This window comes from Rhinolophus hipposideros (assembly GCF_964194185.1).
Source record: "Rhinolophus hipposideros genome assembly, chromosome: 8".
Lineage (NCBI taxonomy): Eukaryota > Metazoa > Chordata > Mammalia > Chiroptera > Rhinolophidae > Rhinolophus > Rhinolophus hipposideros.
Window position 1 is genome coordinate 12,499,833 of NC_138054.1, and position 26,697 is coordinate 12,526,529.

General features: G+C 37.7%; 1 protein-coding gene across 1 annotated transcript; it reads left to right on the top strand.

Annotated features, from left to right (window-relative positions):
* On the top strand, nt 1-26,465 carry TMEM170B (transmembrane protein 170B). The gene is made up of 3 exons (XM_081055105.1): nt 1-465; nt 15,216-15,386; nt 24,487-26,465. The coding sequence occupies exons 1-3, from the start codon at nt 153-155 to the stop codon at nt 24,615-24,617; spliced, it is 615 nt and encodes a 204-aa protein (XP_080911231.1). The 5' UTR covers nt 1-152; the 3' UTR covers nt 24,618-26,465.
* Nucleotides 26,466-26,697: the final 232 nt, after the last annotated feature.

Consider the following 26,697-nt stretch of genomic DNA (forward strand, 5'->3'; position numbering starts at 1 on the left):
CGGCGTGACCTCGGCCTCCTCGTGCCCGATCCCCGCGGCGTGGTTGTGCCCCTGAGAGGCAGGGGCAGCGGCCTCCTCCGCCCCGAGTCCTAGCTCGGGGGCCGCGCGGGGAGAGCGCCGGGTCCCCTCCCCTCCCCCGTCCGCTGTCCTCAATGTCTCCCCGGCGGGGAGGGGGCTGCCTGGGAGACGCGCTGAGCGGCCCCCCCCGGAGGCCCGTCGGCCGCAGCGGCAGCGCCCAGCCCCGCGCCCCGCAGCCCTGCCCGGCGGCGGCGGCCTGGAGGAGCTTCGCAGCCGCCGCCGCCCCCGGAGCCTCGCAGCCGCCGCCACCCGGCGCCCGAGGAGAGGGCGGCGGGCGCCCCCCGGGGAAGATGAAAGCGGAGGGGGGCGACCACTCCATGATCAACCTGTCGGTGCAGCAGGTCCTGAGCCTCTGGGCCCACGGGACGGTGCTGAGGAGCCTCACGGGTAATTGATGCGCCCGGGGTGGGAATGGGGATGCCGCGCCGCCCGTGCCTCCTTTCTCCCGCGGGGGAGAGGAAGCGCTCCTCGCTGCCCCACCTCCAGTGCGCCCCCTCGGGGCTTCGCGGTCCCGGCTCCTGGCGAGGAAGGTGTTAATTAGATCCACTCCGCGCGGGTTCTGGGGGCGCAGGCGCCCGCCACACGTTACCCGGACTCTGAGGCTTCTGAATCGCGGGGGGCGGGGTGGGTGGTGAGAATCCGCCACCCCCGCCTTCTGCCCTGCCTTCTGTAGTACGCACAGAATGGCATTGGTGCTAAGACTTGAGCACAGTGAGCTTTTATTGATTATCTCCCTTTACCCCCACGCGTGCCCATACACATAGACGGCCACACACATCCTGTGTTCTGCTGTTTAGATGTTTTTTTTATGTTTAGCTCTTTTTTTCTTTCTCGCAAATCTCAAACTGAATGCAGGACTTAAATTTCCTGCCCACAACGATCGATTTGCTTCAACTGTTCATCTTTTTGCAAATATAGATGACAAATTAAGTAGATTATAGTGAGTCGGGCTGGGCCAAGGTCTAGTGCATTATAAGCATTTCAGTTTTAACCATATATCTCTTCCCTCTTCTGTTTCCTTTTGTCTCTCTCCCTGTGGCCTCAAGCTGCTGCTGCTTTGACATTTGATAATTTTGTGTATTTCCCTTCATTTGACAAGGTGGTCAGGAGAAAATTGGACTTAACTACATTATAATTAACATCAATTTCTAGTTGTAAAAGTGAGCAATAATACTCATATTTTTATCGAATTTGTAGGTTTGCTTTGTGAGGAAACATGGTTTTGGTAAAGTGTAAATGCTTATATATTATACTCTTGAGTTCTGAATTTAAAACATACCCTCTAAAGATAAGTGTTTGTAAGAAAGAGATTTGTTTGCAATTTGGTGACTCCTCAGTGCCTGCTCCTCCAGAAAAAAACTTAAAAACTTGAAAACATATGCAGGGTTTATTTCCTGAAAATGTATAAGGCAGCCAATTTTGATAGAACATTAGTATTTCAAAATGCATTATGTCAAACTGATTAGAACTAGGAAGACTATATTACAAATATAACCTGCCTTGACAGGATAATACACATATTTGCACATATTTGTGTGTGTGTGTGTGTGTGTGTGTGTAATATATAACGTCTATATATATATGTACAATATCGATATATTTTAAAATCTGGCATTATATGGAATTTGGATATTCAGAGATAATTCTGTTGTTTTTTTTTTGGAGTTATATATCCAAAGGATGACTTTAAAGACACTGGTTTCCTTGAATGCAGAAACTATAAAATTAATGTAGATTCTAGATTGGTTCATGGTGTCTTCGCTTTTAATACATGGTTGGTTAACTTGGAGCAAACTGACCTTACACGGTGGTTTCAGGTCAAGAATATGTTCTTAGTTCTGAAAAACTACATTGACATAAAGACCATTTCATGATTGAATTGAATTTAGAGATAGACTGCTTTATTTTACTTATGGTTTTGCTTGTATTTGTCCACTGTTAATATTTCAAATGTATCAGTTATCTTTATTTGTATGAAATGAAAATAAGGACTTGAGAATATGTATATGTATTTATATATTAACAGCTGGCGTAGTTCATCAATGGATATTTAGAAAAAATTAGCTTTGGGACACAGAGTAAATGTAACTTACCTCTCTTGGCCAAATTTAACAATATTTCAAAATATTTACTTAAAGATTCTATTCATTATATAGTGGCTTCCAGTTCCACAAGTCAACCATTAGGTTAATAATAGTTTCATCCCAGGGTTAGCTCTAATTATCTCCTGATACAATCTTCATAATTATCAGTTGTTCATCAGACTTTGCCATTTCATAAAGGACATCAGAAACTAGGACTGAGGTGGGAATGAGGGACAACTGAAATAACTAGAGTGTGAGTGTGCAAAATTCTGTTTGTCAGGATAAAAATGGAGAAAGAAATAGATTAGAAATACCTTTCACCAGCAGGTGAGTGTGCCCCACGCTAGGAACCACATCCCAACCAAAAGTGGACTTTGGAAGTGGTAACACTCTGATGTGGCTCATTGTGGTCGTCTGCGTGCTGGTGACGGTGGTGATCCCATATGTAGCGTAATCATTAGTAAAGAGATGCTACCTATAGTGCCATTTAGAACTTAGTCTATTGAAAACAAATACTATCACTCCTAGAATGAGACAGCTGTCATTTGTTGACTTCCTGTGGTATATCAAGCACTTTTCATAGTATTAGTTCTAATTTTTAGAATAATTCCAAAGTGGATTTTCAAAGAATCGCACAGAGGTAAATTAAGTTGTCTCCAAATCATATAGCTAGTAAATGGCTGAGCTAGGCTTAAAACCCCAGTCTGCCTGCAGGTCTACTCATTCCCCTTTTCCAGGATGCTTTAAGCTGCTTCCTCTTGTCCCTCTTCAGACAAAATGAACTTGCTTCATCCTGCTAATTCTGCTCCTTGTACATGCTTTTAAAATTATATTTTTCAACTACATTGTAATTTTTATTTGTCTCTCCTAGACTGAGGTTTTGAGGGTGGACTCAATGTCTCAATCACTGAATTCTGGAACCCTAGTATTATAGTACCTGGCACATAGTAAATGCTCAATACATGTATCTGGAATTTTTCAAATAATACTGAATAGTTGCGTGATGTAAACATTCTACTGGTGTTATTTTTCAGCTCCATCTGTTGGAGTGAACATGTTGTTAACTAGGGAATGGGGTGTTTAAGTAACTTTTGTAGATAATTGTCATACCTTTAAAACACAAATGTTTATTGAATGCACTTTTTGTACTAGTTGACCATACTTTCATGTATTTTATTTAATCTTTTCAACGATCTTGAGAGAGATTGTTTACTCCTATATTACACATTCAGACATTGAAGCAGAGCAACTTGCTTAAATCTAATAGCTAGTAACTGAAAATTTATTACCATTTTTCAAATTATGGTAACATGTTATTAAGTCAGAAGGCATTTTTGTCATCATAATAAAGTTGCAAGAGAAGCAGGTGCTACACAGGAGCCATAGTGTAGAACAGGACTGATTTGGATGTAAGAAATGACTGTGAAGGATTTGCAGAAATCTGACTAACAGGGATTTTGGTTAATTAAAACCAATAAAGGGGGAATGTACTCTCATCTTTATTTTTTTCTTTATACAGACTAACAAGTGTGATTTATTCTTCTCTTTGTGTCTTATCCCATAGGTGAAGTGGGAAAATTTTTATATCGACCTTTTTATCTTAGAGACCGACCTTTAGAAAGTAGTCTTGTGTATGTATTATTTTGAAAGAAATACATGTTTAACAAACGATAATAATGAGAGCTTAACATTTTAGAGCTAGAAGTTACGTTGTTCAACTCCTTCAGTTTAGAAATACCGCCTATCACACCACTGAAGTGACATTGCAGGGATCAAACAGTTATTTAATGAGAGAGGCAGGACTGGACCTGACCTTCCCTGACCTTTAGTTCTGGGCCTTTTCCTTTTTTTTATTCCATGTAGCCTTTTAGCTCAGGCAGGTCTGATAGATGATAAATCTTACTGTATTTCTCTAATGTATTTAAGGAAAGCTTGGTTCCAATGAGCCCAAGAATGTGTGAGTAGAACTGATTTTTGTCCAACAAATAAAAGATGTTAGAAAATGCAAGATCTTATTGAATAATAATGCTTTCTAAAAGTTTAAGTTGCCATTGCCTATGTAAAAGTTAATGATCCATATTTACTATATATCCAGTTTTAGAAGTCCTACCAAGTTCAGTCTGCTATTTATTTTTTCTCCCTCCTGGAAGACACTAGGATGGGGACTTTTACACACACACACACACACACACACACACACACACACACACGGCTGACCTTCATTCCAGAGTAGATTATTAATATCTGGAGACTCCAACTCTGTCACGTAATCACCATTGCCAAAGTTCTCTTCTGTGTCCATCACTTCCCTAAGAGTGTGATTCACAGGATTCCTAAATTGTTAGCTGTGCATTGGTTATGTGCTTCTTCAGCTTACCAAAGTAGGGACTTAAATGGCTTCCTTTCGTTCTGAAAGTTTCTCTGAATTGTTCTACATATCCCTGCCTCCCAATCTAAAGTTAGAGTCAGTATGTATATACTCTCAGTTTTATGGGGAAGTTGACTTTTTTTTTTAAATGATGTACAGTGAAAAGTATTCTTTTGATTTACCTTAATTTTCTTCAACTACTTTGGCTCCCAACCTAGAGTTCTGACCCAAATTTGGTTGCTAAGGGTTTAGAAAAGAATTTTTTACATAGAAATAGGCAGGATCCCTGGATAAACACAGATCCAGGCTGGTGTTGTGAAAGGGATAACTGGTCCCTGGGAAAAAGGCAAAGGCTGCTTTCGGCTTGTCTCCTGTCTGTGTCAGCAGAGAATGTGGGGGCAGGTGCTCCCTTCTTTCTATTGGGAATAAGCATTGGGAAGCTGGGAATTCACACTGGAATGAAGGTCAGCCATGCGTGTGTGTGTGTGTGTGTGTGTGTGTAAAATATATGTTTGTTTATTTTTACAATATACATATACACACTATCATAGCTCCATTTTGGCCTTTATAATTACTAAGCCACTTTAGTGTTAATATTGTCATCAAAAAAGAGAAGGGGGAAAAAACGTTGGTATCTGCTGTGTGCATTTGTAGTTGTTCACACCTCCTGCTGGTATAGCCAGCACCTTCGTCTTAGTGCTCCCAAACAAGTGTGCTTTTCGCAGTGTTACTTTGTACCCTAGTTTCCCATTAGGTTAAGTTCCCGTTGGGTTAAGTTCCTCGTCCTAAATGCTCTAGTATAGAGGGTGAGTTTATGTAAAGCTATCTTAAATATCACATACAGGTATTTATGTTTTGTAAATGTGTTACTTTTCAGTGTTTGTGCTGGACCCCCAAATTTACTATTGCTGAAATACATGTGAAAAAATCCTGTACTCTTTTGAGGTACAGAGCCAATTACTAAGGGCTGGTATGATTTGTACTTTATAGGAATTTGCTTTTTGAAAGGCTTGTCTATATATTTTATTGAGAATGAAACTGCTGTAATTTTCCAAAATCAGAATTGTCATCTTCAGGTTTTTCAAATTCCCATTTCAATATCTTGAATCATACATCCATATCCTCTGGCAATACCAAAAATAGGTGACATGTTTTAAATTTAAAGCAATTTCTGGATAAGTTGTGGGACTGTGGGACTGTGATTTTGACTTTTCAATAGTAAACTATCACAATATAAATTTATCTTTGTTCAGGTGAGAGGCTAATTATGTATGTTTAATGACTAAGTCTTTTATCAATAAACATTAATCAATCATAGAGTGAACAGTGGCAGTAGAACTATCAAATCTCAGTGACCTTAGCTAAGTAGATTAAGCCTTGAAAGAGAAAGAGATTTTTCACCAAACTTCACGCAAGTAGGAAGAATCAAACTTTTACCTGGATCCAGTTGCTTGTGTTCTTATAATATAAACCTTGGACTATAATCTAGGAGCATGTCACGTACTTATTGTAGTAGGACTGGGAAAAATGAAAATAGGTTTGAAGGATGTAGATTGCTAGATCAATTAATATTAATTAACACATCCAGTATTGCATTTCATTTGATATGCTATCTGAATACTTGAACGTAAATCAGTTTTCTAAATTTATTTCATAATCCTGACATGGCTTGTAACTAATTCTTACATTAAAAAATTTACATCCAGGATTCCTTTTTTAGTAAGTTTTAGTAATAGTTAACAACATTTAATACTTTTTAGTGTGCCTGGGCATTATTCTAAGAATGTTAACATATTATTTTCTTTGATTCTTATAATAATCCCATGAGGTAGAGACCATTATTGACTGCATTTTTAAAAGTCAAGAAACAGACATAGACAATATCTTGCCCCTGCTTGCAAAGCGTGCAATACAGGACTTGAAAAATCACCATCAGTCCAATTCAGCAAACATTTGAGTAACTACAGTGGACACGGTGCTGTCAGAGACACAGAAGTAACACATCCTGCCTGTTTCTAAGAAGCTTATGTTCTAGTGAGTATGAATTTACAAATCTTTCTATTAGTTATTTCTTGCTGAGTAACAAATTACCCCAAAATTCAGCATCTTAAAACAAGACACATTTATTTCCTCACAGTTTTTGATGTCCAGGTATCTGGGAATGGTTTTGCTGCTTCTGGCTCACGGCCTCACAGTGTTAAGTCGAGCTGTCAAGTCTCTGCAGACCTGACTGCTGCTAGAGGGTGACTGGCTTCCAGGCACATTCATGTGACCATCGGAGGGAGTGCTCTCCACGTGGGTCTCTCCATGGTGCTGTGCACTCACAGCTTTCGCCAGATAGAGTAGGGGGAGAAAGGGAGGGGGTAGGGGTAGGGAGGGAGAGAGAGAGAGAGAGAGAGAGAGAGAGAGAGAGAGAGAGAGAGAGAGAGAGAACAAGCCACAGGATCTCTCATCACCTAATCTCGGAAGTGATATATGATTACTTGTGCTGTGCTCTGGTGGTCACACAGACCAACTTGGGTAAGTTGACGAGGGAATTGTGCAGGGCGTATGGACAAGGTGAGGATCACCTTCTAGAGCCTGGCCACCACAGCCAGAGGCAGGTATGGGGAAGAGGGAATGAGGCCATGAAAGGGACGCCTAGGGGTCCCATAGTGGGCGAGAGGATGAAGGATCTGTAAGAGGAACAGAGGACTGGTAAAAGCGAAAACTATCTTGATATATTGACGAATCATACTAAAAAGCAGTGTCTAGCCTTTTCAAGTCTAACCTTTTCAAGACTGAAAGGTTTTTCAGTCTTGCTGGGTATTTCTTAATCATGAGTTATGTGTTAGTCTTTGTGGTCAACACTGATAAGCAGAGGTGAAAATGTCAATCATTGTCAGTAAGGGTCTTGAGACACTGACTGACCTTCAGGCTAAGTAGTACTTCTATGGCTTTTTGAGTTCAGGGACAATTAGGTAGGTAGTGGGATTTTGAAGACAACAGAAGAGGTAGAGTGGAGAAATAACCGGCTTATGGGATGGTGGAGAGAGAGGAGAGGTGAATGACTTGTAGGATGGTCCTGGACTTGATTAAGTTTAAAAGTAGTACACTGCTTTTGAATATCTGTACCTAGCTACGCTGTTTTCATCGGTAACATGGAACTGGATTTTCCTTATAAAATTCTCCTGTCTCCCAGCCCCTACCATCAATTACTTTAATCTGACCTGGTTTCTAAACCATGACCTAAAAAATCGCAGCAAATGATAATATGCTATACAATCTCATGATACACTATTTACAAGGGGTGTTTACACTTAATACTGAAAAATGAATTTTTTACATCAATGAGCATAACTTATAATAATGAAACTCCCAATGTTAGAAGATTCCTAAAATTTAAATGAGACCAAATGAATGCCATGGCAGAAAATGAAAGCACAACCAGAAAAAGTTAGCAAGTAATGTACTCTGTGAAGACGTCACACTTTAAACATTCATTATTGACAGCAATCTTTAAGGAGCAGTTACGCCACACTGGGGTTAAAACCAACCAGCCCGCCGGGATAATTGCAGAACTGGAAGGGATGTTCAGATATTGAAACCAGTTTCCTAATCCAAATTTTAGCAAGGCCTAATCTAAGAGCTACTAAATAGGGGGCCGGCCCGGTGGCTCAGGCGATTAGAGCTCCATGCTCCTAACTCCGAGGGCTGCCGGTTCGATTCCCACGTGGGCCAGTGGGCTCTCAACCACAAGGTTGCCAGTTCAACTCCTGCAGGGGATGGTGGGCGGCGTCCCTTGCAACTAAGATTGAATGTGGCAGCTCTAGCAACGGCAGCTGGACCTGGAGCTGAGCTGCGCTCTCCACAGCTAAGACTGAAAGGACAACAGCTTGACTTGGAAAAAAAGTCCTGGAAGTACACACTGTTCCCCAATAAAGTCTATTAAGTTGACTGATTCTTTGCTTAGCTGTGTCAAGTTACTGGTGAGCCCATTAAAAGAATTCTTCACCTCTGATAGAAATGTTTTTTTGGGGGGGTGTGTTTTAATTCCTAGCATTTCCATTTGACTTTTTCTTGGAGTTTCCATCTTTCTGCTAAAATTTCCCATCTGTTCATGTGAGTTGTCTACCTTTCTTGTGAGTGCCTTTAACATGTGAATTATTGTTGTTTTAAAGTCCCCGTCTGGTTGTTCTAAAATCTGGGTCTTCTCTGGGGCTGGTTCTGTCGATTTCTTTATTTCTTAACAGTGGATTGCTTTCCTAGTTTTTGAGTGTGTCCCATACATTTTTGTTAAATGCAGTACTTTGTATGTCTAATAGTAGAGACTGATGTACATGGTATTTATGCCAGGAAATGGGCTGCTTCTGCTCCAGTGGTAGTGTGAAGAGCGGATTTAATCTACTCAGGAGTGAGCTGAGTTTGAGTTTTGTTGTTATGGTTCCCTTCAGTGTATCACAGGCTTCAAATTCTCTGGAAATTGCTGCTGTTGCCTCTTGCTTAGGATGGGGAGTGCTACAGGGTTATTCTCAGTATTAGTGCTCCATTGTCAGGTTGGAGCCGTCTCCGCATGCCTGTGCCAGAGAAGGAATTGTCTGTCGGCGCACTTACGCCCCCTCACTACCCCTCCTCCATGGCAGACTTCTATTGCTTCTTTCTTAGTGTTAAGCTTATGGTAGGGGCAGGGGGATTTCTTTGCTGCCCTTGTCCACTGTTAGTCTTTAGCCACCCCTGGATCTTAGGGTCTTGGCAGTGGGGCTATCAGTTTTTTTGCCTTTCTGAACTATGATATCCACATTCTTCCTTCTATGTGATAACCTTGCCTGCTTCTTGGCACTTTCTCTTATTCAAAGCAAAAGCCTTAAGCCATTGGGGGATAATAGCAAATTCTGTCACCCTCAGGGTGACCAGAGCTTTCACAGTGTCCTATTCCCCATTGCATGGAATTCCAGTTTGATCATTATGCCTCATAGTGGCTGTTTCTCATGCTTGGCTATGCAGGAGAGGCATCTCTGGAACGTCAAAAAATTCTGTTGCCCAATTGAATCAGAATTTCTGCAGGTGGTATTTCTTTTAGCTCTCCCACGTGACTCTAACACACAACCAAGCTTGAGAACCATTGGCTTACAGTGCTTCACTCCCCATTCCTCACCCTCATTCCATCTCCAATACGTTTATCATTTGGTCAATCCTGTTTACTTTTTTAAAATTCAGGTGGAGCCATGTATTCTCTTGTGATCTTCCTTGCTCAGGATGATGTACCCCATGGTATCAGCTACATGCTATGCTCTGAAGAACCTGGGGTATTAGACTATATGCCATTGGGTGTCATTAATTAAACACCGAAAGTGTCAGCTGTTGTTAATATATGAAAGTACCATGACAGTAATTTTCAATGAGGTGTGGGACAAGCCAGCCCCCAGGACATATGTCAAAATCATCTAGGCCAGAAATCAGCAACTTTTTCTGTAAAGGGCAGTGCTCAACATACGCAACACGCAGTAACTGCAGTGTTTTTGGGTTTGTGGCCGTATGGTCTCTGTCACAGCTACTCAACTCAGCCATTGTGGTATAGCCATCGACAGTATAAATGAGCATGTCTGTGTTGCAATAACACTTTATAAATAATTAAATTTGAATTTTGTGTAATTTTAATGTGCCTTGAAATATTGTTCTTTTGATTTCCCCCCCCCAACCATTTCAAAATGTAAAAATCGTTTTTCGTTCACAGACTGTACAGAAACAGGTGGTTGGCCAGACATGGCTCATGAGCCATATCTGAGGCAGACCCCTGATCTGGGGCCTTTTTCCAGATATAAATGCATCATCTTCCTGAGAGTCTAGTGAGCCTCTATGTGGGACATACCCCAGACTGAGAAATCACTGCTGTTAGAAGCTAAGGAGAGCAAGTTCCACACCTTAGATTTGCTAGAGTGAAAAAGAAAGTTTGAGATACTGAGATAACCTACTTTGAACATGATTATTTAAACATATAATATGCACCATTTCTATAAAGAAAGTAGAAAATTATGAACAGTCCCCAAATGTAGCCTTAATGGTATGTTGTTTTCAGCTTGAGGCTTCGCGTATGTTGAATACATAGTAAATTTTCAGTATCTACTTGCTAATGATCTTAAAGGGTTACATACACCATAGAGGATTAAACATATATATTTAGTGTTTGTCTAATGAGATAAGTTTTCTTGTTTTTCTGACTTTGGATTTTTAAATAAAATATCTCTATGTTCCTTTAGCCCAGAGTAGTGATTTCTATCTATTGCATGTCATGATTATTTGATTGAGTTGATAAAAATATAGTAGTTTAGGTCCTTGTCCAGGGAGTTGTAGTTGCTCTATGGGTAATTCTCTTGAGTAGCCTGGGTTGAGAACCATTGGCTTTGATGAATTATAGAATGAAAAACTACACTTTAAAGACAATATATTTGCAGTAAAATTTTTAAAGCATTTCACACAGATTAAAAAATAAACAGTAAAGATTATATAAAATAGCATCATCTATCTTATCTTTAAAAGATAGCCACTGTTAAGTCTTTTATTTATACGTTTTATGTACATATACAAACATGTAATTTTTAAACAAATAGGATCAAACAGTATGTACTATTCTTTGACTTTTTACTCAATATATTCTAGACATCTAGAGAAATTAATTTCTCCTAACTGATTTTTCCAAGGATTAAAAATGAAAACACAGAATATAATTTTTGAGTGACTTGGCAACCAGGGCTGAAGAGAGAGACAGACTGAGAGCAGGGCTATTTCTAGTATTGTTTGGAGGCTGGAACAAACCACGTCTCTCCTGGCTTTTATCTCACTAAAAAGTAAACGAGCACACTGCAAAAATCCAGGCGAAACTAGTTTAAAATGAAGATTATGCACAGCCTTGGATAGGGAAAAATAACCAAAAGGCTTTATGAGATGTACCTAAGAAGAAAGGATATTTTTTCCATTGAATTAAAGTGATTGTATGGATGGCATGCTTCAAAGATTGTTTTGTGCATTATATTTTTAAAATTTTGTTTCATATTTTGCTTAGCACTAGGAAAGTGTCCCTCTGGCTTCCTCCTTTCATTGCTGCTCAATTGCTAGAAGCTTGGATTAGGTGAGGTATGGAAGGAAAGGGAAAACGGGGGCCTCTGGGTGGTCATGTAGCTTTAGGACGTGGACAGCTTAAGAAAAGATGATATTCCATTTCTGTCCTCTTAGTACCTGTTCTTCCTCGCAGGCTCCTGGGCGTCTGTCGTTGCTGTGCTCTTAGGATCTGTCAGTTCTCTACACTTGAACTAACCTAGTGGGGTTCCTGTGTTTGCCAGTAGTGAGTAAGACCTTAGACAGGGTTGTGTTAAGCTATCAGGCAATTCAAAATAATAGTAATAACATGACACTTAAATTATTTATAGATACGTTCAGTGGAGTTTACTTTTTTCCATGATAAATAATATGATTTCTTTTTCTTTTTATAAAGAGAAACATAAAAGAAAATTTGAATTTAGGTAGTTTGTGATCATTTTGCTTAAGGGATAAGCCTGGTCATTAGAGGACCATTTAGTGTTCCATTTTAGTTGTATAATTCTTTGATACCTTGGGGTTTGATAAAACATTAAACTTAAAATTCACTTTTCCTAATTATTAGGTAAATTTATTGTTGAGGTCAATAGCTCTATAGCCAATAGGCAAAGAACATAATGTATAGTGTCAAATAGTCCCTTGTTCATAGTGTTAAATATAGTCAAGAAAGTTTTTATACTACTCGTATGACAAAGACAACAAAGAAAAGTGTTTTTGGGGGGACCGATGTGATGAGCAGTGGCCGTAGGACACAAGGCAAAGTATTGGTGTCTCTTCTTAGGATTGCGTGAGTTGCCGAGCCTGAGCCTTTCCTGTCGGAGAGCTCCCTGGATGGACATGCCCTCCCCCATGTTATTACTTCCTTACATCCTTGTTTCATTAGGTTCACTTTGGAGAATCACCTCTTTTAAAATATAAACATCTTCTGAGCAAGTTAAGCTCTTTTGTTTTTAATGTATTTATTACAAGTTGAAGCCATTTGTTTGGGAGTGGTAGTATGAGATACTATTGGGAGTGATCTGTTTCCCTGAAAGCTTGAAGAGAAAAACCTTTTAGAAGGCAAACTTCGTGCTTATTTCCTTAATCACCAGCGTCTATCTCTTATGCCGTTGAGAAGCTTGCGTGGTACTTTAACATACATTGGAAAATATATCAGGTGTACCTTTCTTGAAATGATTTTGAATGCTCTGTTTTTGTTTTAATTTAACTTTTTATTTTGAGATAATTGTAGATTCACGTGTAGTTGTAAGAAGTAATGCAAAGGCAACCCATGTTCTCTTTACCCATTTTACCCAATGGGAATATCGTGGAAAACCACAGTATGATACCAAAACCAAGATACTGACATTGGTACAATCCACCGACCTTATTCAAATTCCACCACTATTACTTGGATACTAGTACTCACTTGTGTGTGTGTATTTAGTTCTATTCAGTATATATGTAGCCACCATCATGTCAAAATACAGCAGTTTCATTGCCACAACGATCCCTGATCCCTCGTGTTACCTTTCTTAACCACACTCTCCTTCCTTTCTTAGGAGAGTTGTTTGTTTTGTTTGTAAGTGGCTCGTTATTTATGGTCTTGACTTAAAGTAGTTATTTTTTAAATTTCCATCTATACTTTTAACAAATTTTACTTAGTTCATTTTTTTAAAGTGTGGTAAAAATAGATACATTTTACCGTCTTAATCATTTTTAAGAGTACAGTTCAGTAATGTTAAGTTTATTCACATTATTGTGCAATAGATCTCCATATGTTTTTCATCTTGCAAAACTGAAACTCTGTACCCGTTAAACAACTCCCCATTTCCCGCTTCCCAGACCTGTGGCAACCACCATTGTACTTTCTGTTTCTGTGAGTTTTATTACTCTCGGTACTTCTTATATGTGGAATCAAACAGTATTTGTCCTTTTGTGACGGGTGTATTTCACTTAGCATTAAGTCCCCAAGGTTCGTTTATGTTGTAATGTGTGACAGGATTCCCTTCCCTTTTAAGGCTGAATAATGTTCCATTGTTTGTGTCGACCATATTTTGTTTATTCATTCATCCATCTATGGACACTTGAATTGCTTCCACCTCTTGGCAATTGTTCATAATACTGCTATGAACGGATTTGCAAATATTTCTTCACGATCCTGCTATCAGTTATTTTGGATATATATACGTAAGTGGAATTGCTGGATCAGGTAGTCGTTGGTTTTTAATTTTTGAGGAAACACCACAGTGTTTTCCATAGCAGCTGTACTATTTGACATTCCCCTCAACAGTGTATAACTGTTTTCTAATGATGTTTGGGTGAGTTAGTTTTAATGTATCACTTTTATTTTATGGCTGTTATTGACTTTTATACTTGATAGAGAGGGAATACTAGCACAAATAGCAGATGAGATATTTTCCATTACAGAATGTTTGCATAGCAAAGATGATTCTCAAGGTGACATCTGAACATTCTTGGGTCAGCTCTTTTAGTTATAAGTAACAGAAACCTTACCTGAACTAGTTTAAATAAAAAGAGGGATTTTATTACAAAGAAACTAGGATTGACTCTAAGGACAGTAATGTGGTAGGGCCTTAAAAATGACTGGAAATGGGACTCGGTTGTCCCTTGTCTTTGACAGATCTTTTTAAATTTTTTTTTCCATTGTGTATTGTCACTTTCATCATGTGCTGATGAAATGGCTGTTCCCAGATCCTGAACCTTTCGGCTTCAGCCACCCAAAGACTGAGTTGCTCAGTTGGTCCCAGTCCAGAGTTCCCAGGGGAAGGGAGTGACTGACATAGCTGGGATCTCTGGCCTGTCCTGATACACTCACCACAAGCGTGGTCAGGAAGATGGAGTCAGTGCACGGACCTCGCAGTGTCTGTGGGAGCTGATGTATAGACCAGGAGGCTGCAGGTTGCCAGCCAGAAAGGGAATGAATGCTAGAGACAGAATGAAAGGTGTGCTCATCAACGCTGTATAAACTAAACTTCAATTAATAGTAATTGAGGATATATTGAAGAATAATGGAGTGTGAAAAGTTTCTGGTAAAAACTGATCTGAGGCAAAGAATTCTTAATAAAATTAAAAAAAAAGAAATCTGTTTAGTAGTGTTATGTAAAGTTAAAAGCCAAGAGGGGAATTTCCTCAAATTCTTAAAATCATAAAAGATAAAATCATTGACTAATTTCTGGAATGATTTGAATTAAAGGATAGATTTTTAAATGTCTTAATACTACTATTTAGTGTTGAAAATAGAAAATTATATGTCAGACGGCAATAAATTATATAATTTATTTCAGGAGTTTTAAAAATATGTTAGTCTTATCTTAGACAAATTGATGTGTTATAGCTATATGGTGGAGCCTTTTAGAGGAAGTTAGAGCTTAGCCTTAACCTGGTGAAGTCGTGGAGGCAATTGTTTTCCCATCAAGCATTGGTGATGACCATAATCATTAAAATGGATTTAGTACTATTCAATCCTGATACTAAATGTATCAGGTACTGTGCTAGGCAGTTTTGTATCATCTCATTTAACCTTCCCCAAACCATGGGTGCTCACAGCTTGTTAAACTGAATTTTCTAAGATGTTTTCCACAGAGTTATTAATACTTTGCTTTTCCTTTCAGAGATGTGGTACTGGATCTTTCTCTGGGCTCTCTTCTCCTCTCTGTTTGTCCATGGTGCTGCAGGAGTGTTGATGTTTGTCATGCTGCAGAGACACAGGCACGGGAGAGTAATCTCTGTCATTGCAGTCAGCATCGGATTTCTGGCGTCCATAACGGGAGCAATGATTACTAGTAAGTTGATTTTGTTTTGTTTAAAGACAGAAGTCTATATGCGCATACGGCTTGGGTAACTTTGTTCTTATTGTAAGTGTTACATGAGTATAATCTTTCATGTAGAATATTTTTTTAAGGACTAATGGCACTTCACCTAGAAGGTAAAGATCAGTCCATTTATTCATCGAAGTAGTTTTTGTATTTCTATTATGTGAAGACTCATCATGAAAGTTTCTTTTTCCCCAAGGTTTTTTATTGGGGAAGGGATACAGGACTTTATTGGGGGAACAGTGTACTTCTAGGACTTTTTTCCAAGTCAAGTTGTTGTCCTTTCAAGTTGTTGTCCAAGTCGTAGTTGTGGAGGGCGCAGATCAGCTCCAGGTCCAGTTGCCGTTTCTAGTTGCAGGGGGCGCAGCCCACCATCCCTTGCGGGACTAGAGGAGTTGAACTGGCAACCTTGTGGTTGAGAGCCCACTGGCCCATGTGGGAATAGAACCGGCAGCCTTCGGAATTAGGAGCACGGAGCTCTAACTGCCTGAGCCACCGGGCCGGCCCATGAAAGGTTTTATGGGAAATACAAAAACTTGTGAAAATTGGCAAGGGGCAAAGCAATTCATGGGAAAATTTATCTTAGAGTGGATATAGTTTCTGCTTTAAAGGAGCTCACTATATCTGAAGGGAGAAAGGTAGGCACACCAATGGGATGGTGATAATTGTCATTAAAAAAGAGTGAAAATATGTCATCTGCCTGTGACTACGAAATAAAACTGGTTCCTTCTTATGTCACAAATTGTGACACAAATCTCCCTTGGCCTACAAGAAATTAGCCACTTCACAGTGTCCTCCAGCTATTTGCAAGTTTTCTACAGTGCTGCCTCCTGTGCATTTCATACGGGTCCTCAGTTCATTCCCTCTGGACTTCTCTTACCACTCTCTTTAGGCCCCATCTCCAGCCTCAGGTTCAAAGAGTTAGTTCTGGTTTCCGCTGTGCTCGCTGAGCCACAACTTAGGTGCGTCTTGTTGAGGCTGGAGTGTGCCCCAGCCACTTCCTTAATGTGCTCCTGCCAGAAATGGGCTGCAGCTTTATGCTGCTGGTGATTTTCTCACTGCGACTGAGTAACAGAGGCTTATACTGCCGATTGTTTCTGACCAACTTCCAAATGTCTGGGGCAGCTCACTGCTCCCACTCGACCTGTTTCGAGACTCCAAGAAGGACTTTTTCCTGTCTAATTGGTTCTTTGCCCCAGAGATAAGAGGAAGTCCTTTTCTTCTGTAGCTCTAAGGCCTATCCTCTCTTGTGTCCCGCCGTCATCTTTTCCCAGGGTGATTGGCATACTTTGCCCTGTTCTTATTATGTCTCTGGTAAGACGATCATAAAACAATTGTAGTACTAGTAATGAATCATCTATTTTCTCATCCTTTCTTAATTTAGTGTTTGGTGTTTCTGTGTTATCTTGAGTTAGGTTTTGTTGCTTCTATTGTTGTTGCAATCAGCCTGTAACTTCATATGGTACATAACCCAGTTTGCCATAGATAAGGTTTAAACAAGTTTTAAACTTGTTTCAGGTTTAGCTGAAGTATAGGATATGCATAGTGAAGTAGTAGGAGATGCCGCTGGAAAGATAGAATGGAGCCAAATTCTAGAGGATCTTGGAAGGCCAACTGGAAAGTTTGGACTTATTCTGCAGGCTGTGGAAAAGAAACAGATATTTTTGAAAGGAGTTGGCAAGGAGCTAAGCAGTTCAATGGGAAAATGTGTTTTATAGCTGACTATAAAATACATGTGAAGAACCAAGAGAAAACTCGGAGAGAGCAGGGACCTTGTCTGTCTTCATCAGTGCTATATCCCCCAAATAAAACACTACCTGGAACATAACACATACTCACAAAATACTGGGAGGGCTGGATGTAGTGAGGGATGAAGAGTGGACGTATGGAAGGGAGAAAGTGAAGGGAACAAGGAGGACAAAGGGGAAGGAAGAGGAATTAAGAGACGTTAACTGTAATTTGAACTTCAGGTCAGGATCTGACCTAGAGTAATGGCAGTGAGTTAGAAAAGAAGAAATTAATGTAAGGACTATGGCAAAGGGGGAAACATTCAAATTAGTTATTCTCTGTGCTGACATACAGAGCTGTGACAGGGCTGCCAGTTTCTGACGTGGGCTCTGTTGTAATTGTGAGACAGTGAACAGAGGAGCAGCCCTCTGTTCAGGAGGAGCAGTTTGTTCAGAAGTCGTAAGTTTGTGTGTGTGTGTGTGTGTGTGTGCATGTGTATTTATTGGTATAAATTATTGTAAAACTTAGAGGACAAGAAATGTCATACTACTTCCATTTATCTCAATGGTGTGTGTGTGTGTGTGTGTGTGTGTGTGTGTGGTTGTGCGCGCGCACACGCTACTTTCAACTCAGTCAAGAATAAAACAAGCCAATGATTTTAGAAACTGCAATGTTATTTTTTAAAATATTTAAAATATAAGCTGACACAATTTCAAATAAAAATCTGCATCCATGTTAGCAATAAAACATTTAAATTTCTTCTGGCTGACTTTCTGACCTGCAAACACTTGAATTAAGAAAACTAGCCAATGTGAATAACTGTATTTTCTTAATGTATGTGAGGGCCAGCATACTCATAGCTTTATCTTCAGTTCATTAAATTATTCCTGAATATCTATATTGCATAAGATACTGACTGAGTATTGATACATATTACTATATTTTTCCACTTCTTAGATTTTATTTCCAGAACAGAGTGATTTTTTTTTTCATTTTAGTTACCGTATTTCCCTGAAAATAAGACCTAGCTGGACCATCAGCTCTAATGCGTCTTTTGGAGCAAAAATTAATATAAGACCCGGTCTTATAGTACATTATATTATAATATATTATATTAACAAAAACAGGTGTCTGCCATTCAGGTCATAATTTGCATACCTTTGTATTTGATGTTAGATAGGATTCCAGGTGCCTTTTTATCCCTCCCATATAGTAAGTCAGTTTTTACCACACCAGTCACTAAAATACTCATTTCCTTATTGATTTGTAGTGTCACCATTTTTGTGTATTATGTTCTCCAGGTACATAGATATGTCTCTGAACTCTGTTCTGATTTATTAGTCTCTTTATCTGTTCTTGCAGCAAGGCCATATTTTTTAATCCCTATGGTTTTATAGTACAGTCATACCTCATTTAATTGCACTTCACTTTATTACACTTCACAGATGTTGCATTTTTTTTTTTTTACAAATTGAAGGCAAGACCCTACACCAGCTAAAAGATTATCACTTGCTTTATCACAATACTTGTTTTATTGTGGTAGTCTGGACCCAAACCCACATATCTCCGAGGTATGCCTGTATTGCTTAATGTCTAGTAGGTGTAGGTCCCTCTTCTTTCCCTCTAACTTTCTCAAAGTTAACGTAGCTATTCATGGACCTTCATTATTTCATGTGAATTTTTGAGTTCCTCAAAAAGTATGACTGTGATTTCTATTGGGACTTACTTAAATATAGAGGTTAATTTGGGAAGAATTGGCATATTAAATTAATCCACTCAGGAACATGTAATACATCTCCATTTATTCATATCAACTTCTATTTTGTTAGCGTTTAAAAATGTTTTTCTCAATAGGAGGGTTGTATATTTTTAATTAAGTTATTTCCTAAGTTCATTACGCTATGGTATTCATGCATGCATGGTATCTCTTTTGATTACATTGTTTAGTTTTATTAATGTAAAGAAATGCTGTTAAGTTTTCTAAGTTGAGGTTATGAAAGATTAGCAAAGTGAAAAACTGGTTCTTTGGAAAGATAATAAGATGAATAGATTGCTAGCAAACTAATTAAAAATGAATTAAGGCAGAAAAGTAACATATAGAACAAAACAGAAGAAATAACTGCAGACTCAATATTAAAGAGACTAAATAATTATAAAGATAACAGTTTTGCGGTCAGCTATATATTCCTAAATATAAAGTATCAAAATTAGCATAAAAAGAAATAGAGAATATGAATGGGACAATAAGTATTTTTAAACAATTGAAATGTTAAAGACTCTTCTTCCCTAAAGAACTCCTGGCCCAAATGAGTTTACAGATGATCTCTACCATATTTCCAATTATATCCAAATTATTGCAAAAAAATAGAAAGAGTTAAAACTGGGCGTAGCTCAAATATCTGGTGATGGAAGGAGAACTGCCTGGGCAGTGAACACATAATGTGAGATATAGATGATGTAATACAGAATTGTACACCTGAAATCTATGTAACTTTACTAATAATTGTCATCCCAATACACTTTAATTTTAAAAAATTATGTATATTAAAAAATAAAAAACAAACAACAAAAAAACCTGGGTATAGCTTATTAGCCAAAGCCAAAGTAATCTTGTTGCTAGACAAGATGAAAATGACACAAGAACGGAAATATACAGGCTCATTTACCTTGGAATGGAAAGATAGCTCAGTATCAGAAATGAGTATGGCTATCTGTCAATAAAACGTTTATGGACACTAAAATTTGAATTTCATACAGTTTTCATGTATCATGAAATAGCATTCTTCTTTTGATATTTTTGAACTGTTTAAAAATATAAAAAACATCCTTCACTTGCATGCTGTGAAAAAACAGATGGTGGGCCGCATTTGACCTGTGGACTATAGTTTCCTGACCCTGTATCTAACTATACAACTGATAGAATCAACATACTATTAAAACTAAATCTGCCTTAACCTTTCTATTTGCCTTTTGTCAGGAAATATGGAGGGCAAATCAAATCATTTTAAATTGGTGTACTCCTCTTCAGACACTTTACGTTGCTGTATCTATATTGATATCTTCTGTCCACTGGTGACTCTTCTCCTAGTCTTGTCCTTATAGTTTTATCTTTAACTCACATTCAGATCAACTCAGCTGCTTTCTCCACTTTATCTTCGATGTACCAGTCTTCTCTAGCCGCTTAATACTTGGGGGATTTTTCCTGATTCCTACCTGATTCTTCCTGTCATTGTTTGTATTGGAAATTCCTAACCTGTATCATTTATATCAAGCACCCTATTTCCACTTCTGTGTTCTTCATTCTCACATGTCTTCATCTCATATTTCACCAAGAAAATAAAGAAGACTATAATGTTTGTACTCCCTCAGCTGGCTGCTTCAGCAAAATATACCTTATAGCAAGTGAACACTAAAGCTCAAATTGGGGAAAGACATTTGTAAAAAAGATATCGAAGCTATATTTAAAAAAAAGAACCCTGTGACTCAGATAAGAAAAAGTCCATCCAGTAGAAAAATGGACGAAAGATTTGACAAGCATTTCATGAAAGTAGAAACCTTAGTGGCCATTAATGTGAAAAAAAAGCTTAATCACATTAATTATCAGGGAAATGCAAATTTATCACAGAGATAATATGTTTCACTTACCAGATTTCAAAAATTTTAAACAACAAAGATAACTGAGGATATGGAATAGTAACCGGAGTATAAATTAGTACAACTACTTTGGAAAACAATTTGGCATTTTCTAGTAAAGTTGAAAATGCCAGAAACATAGAGATTGAGCAATTCTACTTTTACCTACTCGTATGTATTGTAGAGAAACTCAACTGCATGTATGTGCCAGGTGTCATGTATAAGCGTGTTCACAGAAGCAGTGTATATGCCAGTGTATATGCCAGTGTGATGGATTGGAACCGATGTCTCAGCAGTAGAATGAGTAAATACGTTGTGGTCTGTTTATACTTGGAATCCTATACAACAATGAAAATGTGTGCATTTTAGCTACATATACAACATGGATAACTTCAAACATCAATATTGAGCCAAAAATTGTAGAATACTTACAGTGTCAATGTATATAAGATTCCTTTATTAAAAAACTAAGTAATTATATCCTTATTAACATACACCGATGGTAAAGCTGAAGAAAAGTAAAGGAATGATAAAAACCAGGGAGAGAATGGGACACAACTGAGGAGGGTCCATGGGAATTTCAAAGGAAATAGTAATGTTACTTTCTTCAGTTGGATGATGGGTACTTGGGAATTTGTTATCTTTATAGTCTACATATAATTTTATAAATACTCTTTCACATCTGCTCAATATTTAATTTCCAAAATCATTTCCAAAATCATTTAAGAGGCACACAAAATTATTTTCTTTCAGACCTTTTAGAGTAAGAGTTTCACTGGAACAGGGTTTTCTGACGAGTGCTTCTGGGCTGTGAAATGATACAAAGCAATGGGAACTTTTATTAATCTCCTTCTTTGGGAGGGAATCTATAATTTACAAATTGGTTCCTAACTGATTATCCACTGGGAGGAAATTGGCAATGACTTTATTTTCTGTGTAACACTATTAAAATGTCTCCTTTGATTGTGGAAACTCTGGAGTTTATACTGGTTTTTCTTCTTTTTTTAAATTCATTTTTCTCCCCTCATCATTATAGACTACACTTGAAATTCTTGCCCTCTGTTCCTTGAAAGATTATTATAAAGAAAAGTGGGATATTTAGTAGTTTTGTTTATTTTTTCCTCAAACAACAGGGCCTTCCAAGGTGAAATCCATTTTATCCTCACCAGAACAGCTACATAATAAGGAGTCAACTTATTTGGAAAAGAAGATGATAGTGAAGTAGAAATGTTTTCAGTACTCATTCTTCTATTTCTGAAACTCTTCTCTTATTCCCTTCTCACATTTCATAGGGTGCTTTTCCATGGCTCCTGGCCTCCAACTAAATTCTAAACCTATATGGGAGATGTCCCAAAACTGATTCCCTGGGTCCTTAGTGGAGCTTGGATTTTAATCCACAAGTCTAGCTCAGAACCCATGCTCTTAACCTTGTTTAAGCATGAGATGTTTGAATTGACAGATTTGTTTGTTGTTTCCCAGGCAGCCTGAGCTAGTGATTGCTTAGATTTTCTACTTCTTGGATGGATCATTTTTGGAAACTTAGGGCTGGAGAGATAGAGACCAAATTGTGGTTTTAAAAATTGAAGATACTCATGGAAATTCAGGGTAAATCCAAATAAAAATAGTATTTTTTCAGGTTTATTTTAACATAATATCTGACAATGAAGGCATAGGATCTTTAAAAATTTTTTTAAATGCCATTCAGTTCTAAAATTCAATATGAGCAATTATACAAGTGAAGCTTATTAAGTAAATTTTGGTACTACTAGGAGTTTTATTTATTATTGAGATGATTATCTGTTACTTTATTATTTTCTGACTTCCTTGTACTATATTTCACTTATTATAACTATGAAATGATGGAATGATTGGGGGATTTATGGCCAGATAAACCTGGATTGAAATTCCAGCTTCTACTTACTGTGTTTCCTTGGGCTAGTAATTGAACCTCTCTGAACTTCCTTTTTACATCTTTAAATTAGGTAATATTACTCAGGAGTGGTATGATATTTAAATAAGATAATTTTTGTAAAGTTCCTGTCAAGATAGATGATATACAGTAAGTACAGTATACATTTTAATTTCCTTAAAATATGCATATGAAGGTCCTCAGCTTAGAGTAATAATTTGCTTTTTTTCATTTACAGCTCTTATGGAGGAATACAGTAATTTTTATTTGGGAGGTTTTTAGTGAACTCCATAATTCTTAGCTAATTTTTATGAATAGATTTCTATCTCAATTGATTGTCAGTTGAGTGTCTGAATGATTTTGTTTCTGTTATTTCTATATATTTGACCATTCTAGGATATGTACACAGTTTTTCTTCTAGAAAAATAGTTTTAAAGCCATCTCAATCTGTGAGATGGACCACATAATTTAAATTCTGCTTCCTTTATGATTTCCAAATGTGCTTTTAAAATCAGCCACGTAGGTATCACATCATTGTATGTACTATATTAATAAGGTGAACTGTTGAATCAGAAGGGCTCTGAGGCTCCTTCTAACTCTGAGATTCTCTCATTCTCAAAAGTGCACATTATCTAAAAAACTTTTCCTAAAACAGACGTTAAGTTCATCTTCCATTTTTATTAAATATCATAATAGTAATCTTCAAATAATCTTACAATTGTATGCTTTATTAAAAAGCTTAAACTATATTTTATATGGTAGATTGTGAAATGAATTTATCAAATATTCTGATATCTTATATGACATTTAAGAATTAATTTACTGAAAGAAATTTAAAAAGATCCTTTAATATTAAAATGTCCTTGAATCATTTAGAAGTTACATTAAATTGTGTAGTTTTGTATTATCATTTATAGTTATCAATATATTCTGGTGTATGTTTTATAAAAATGGTAATGAGTTCTTGCCAATTCAGTGCTCAGATGAGAGATTATGTAGAATAACGAATTATTCATTTTTTATGCACATATTTGGAGTCAAGTAAGCAACCCTACTATAAACATACATTTTCTGGTTGAATAGAAACCTTTTTTTCTTTTTTTCTCTTTTTTTTTTTTTAAAGATTTTTATTGGGGAAGGGGAACAGGACTTGATTGGGGAACAGTGTGTACTCCCAGGATTTTTCTCCAAGTCATGTTGTTGTCTTTTCAATCTTAGTTGTGGAGGGTGCTGTTCAGCTTCAAGTTGTTGTCCTTTCAGTCTTAGTTGTGGAGGGCACAGCTCAGCTCCAGGTCTAGTTGCTGTTGCTAGTTGCAGGGGCCACAGCCCACCATTCCTTGTGGGAGTCGAACCGGCAACCTTGTGGTTGAGAGGACGCGCTCCAATCAACTGAGCCATCCAGGAGCTCAGCGGCAGCGCAGCTCAAAGTGTGGTGTTCAATTTCAGTTGCAGGGCCCCACCATCCCTTGCGGGACTCGAGGAATTGAACTGGCAAATTTGTGGTTGAGAGCCCACTGGCCCATGTGGGAATCGAACCGGCAGCCTTCGGAGTTAGGAGTATGGAGCTCTAACCACCTTAGCCACTGGGCCGGCCCCAGAAACCTTTTTTTTTCAATTAAGTGGTATGGCAAAGTATAACTTTTACCAATCACATAGAAACTCTCTCATAGAAAATTTGTGAGACTGAACAATGCCTTACTCTGTTTTGATAAAGTGAAGAGATCCTAAGGTACAACTATGAAGTGTATTATAAAATGAACTAACGTGTTATTTTGTTTCTCCCACTCGTTCATCATCCAGGTGCAGCAGTAGCAGGCATTTACAGAGTAGCAGGGAAGAACATGGCTCCTTTGGAAGCGCTGGTGTGGGGTGTTGGACAGACTGTTCTGACATTAATCATCTCCTTTTCAAGGATCCTCGCCACACTTTGAGGTTTCTGTGGTAATGTCTTACTTCACATAAGGGAACAGATGTACAGATTCTCTGAAAATGGCATTGTTAACAAGTGGGAATGATAACTGTACAAGATTTTGGAAGGAGCGGGTCAGAAGCTAAGGCCTTGAGCTGCGTGGAAAGATTGCCCTCTGGTGTTCAAGTGATTGCACTACCGCACTGCACCTCACGTGCCTCCGTCCCAGGCAAGGCCAATGTCACTGAGAAGCTGCAAGAAAAAGCACCTTGTTTAGCTGCCAAATCAGGTTAACATTGGTGTTGAATCATCATTTTTAACAGTGTTGAGTTACAGGGACGTTTCGAGGAATTGACATATGTGCCAAACTCTCTTCTTTTTTTATAAATTGATCATGTGACAATTTGCAAGTGTAGATGAGTGCTGTGAACATGTTTGACATGAATTCAGGTAACAGTGAGATTTTTGTTTTGTAATGCTAAGCCCTGTGTGAGTGCTGAGTACAGAATCATTTAATAGGAGATAAATTATTTGATTTTTAATGTTGAACGTTTCTGGGATTAGGGCTTTAACATGCTTAGGCACTATTGTTATTTAATTTATGTGGAAAATAATACTTAATGGAAAACTAGCTAAACTCTTAAAGACTCAAAAGTAGATCTGTAGGGCGCATCCTTTTCACTCATTTAAATAACACTCTTCTAATAGTCTCCCTCATACGTAAATGTTCTGTTGAGATGAATTCAAAAACTTGACGGATCACACACACTGATTGTAGTTTGTGTGCATAAAAATATAATTGCAAAATAAAAATTTTCTTAAAATTTTGTTAGAAGTCTGAAATGCATGTTGCATTCTTTGACCTTTCTAAAAGTTTTTGCCATGTATATCATGGAGAAAACATCTTTATAATTAGTATCTCAGTGGGATTATGTTACTTGTTGCATATGTCTTGATTTTTGACAAAATGTAAACAATCTTTCATTCTGGAGTATTAACTATATTTAAAAAGTGGCCTAAATTAGGCTGTGAAAACAAAAAGCCTCATTTAGAGATAAGTAGTAAGTTATATAGAAAGAGTAATAAACTCTTTGGATAGTGGTAACATAATTTCACTAAGTAAAAATTGGGGAATCTAGTAAATAATTTTAAAATTTGGCAATTCATCTCAGTGTATCCGAACAGTACTAAACATGTATTTGAGCGATTCATCTTAGTTTTCCAGTTCTTCATTTATGCTGTTATTTAAGTTTAATAGAATGTGTAATGACATTTATTAGAAATGAAAAAGTCCTTTAGTATAAAACATTTTAAGGGTTTTGGGCAATATATACTTGTTTTTAAGAGTACAGCAATTAAGGGAAACAGAACTTGGTTGAACTTACCTTCTATTGAGATTTTTTTTTTTTAGTACCAGGTACAATTATAAATGTACTAACTCAAAGGAAGAGCCACTACAGAGAATGTGAAGTTAAGTTCAATCCAGAAAAAGTAATCCATCCGCACACTCTAGCCTCGCTGTTTTATAACCTGTTTGGTAAAAAGTACGTTTTTATTAGGTCCTATTTAAACTTAAGACCTTGGTTACCCGTGCCCCTTTTCCTTCACCAAAATGCAGAATATATCAACAGCTCAATAGTGAAAAGTTGAGGGGGTTTACTTTTACCAATGGGAAAGCCAGTTTGGGGTTTTCTAATGATGTGGCTTGGAAATTTGTTTTGAGGAAAAACAATTAGCGGCTGTACATTCTTAGAAATTGTGAAGTAAAAAACAATGACTTTTTAAATTATGTATAATCCTGAAATTATTTTTGTGTGTTCTTTATATTCTTGATGTTTTCCCAAATTAAATTTAGGCATACATTTTCCAAGTCAGTTTGCTTTCTCTTTTTCTGATAGACTTGAATTGTGTTCTTTCTTTGTCTATTCTGTCACTAATTAAAAGTATTCATAGTCTTTGAGAGGAATTAAGAAAAACATCTTGAAAATGTACAAAATGAATATTTTAACATATGGTTATGTTATGATTTAAGAAACTTATCATGGTAAGGTAATATGGAGCACCTGATTCAGAATCCAAAATTAACCAGAAAATAACTTGGA

Coding starts and splice junctions, on each gene's coding strand:
- TMEM170B (XM_081055105.1), top strand. CDS start 153: ATGTCTCCCCGGCGGGGAGGGGGCTGCCTGGGAGACGCGCTGAGCGGC. Junction 466..15,215: donor GGTGCTGAGGAGCCTCACGG/GTAATTGATGCG, acceptor TTTTCCTTTCAG/AGATGTGGTACTGGATCTTT. Junction 15,387..24,486: donor AACGGGAGCAATGATTACTA/GTAAGTTGATTT, acceptor TTCATCATCCAG/GTGCAGCAGTAGCAGGCATT.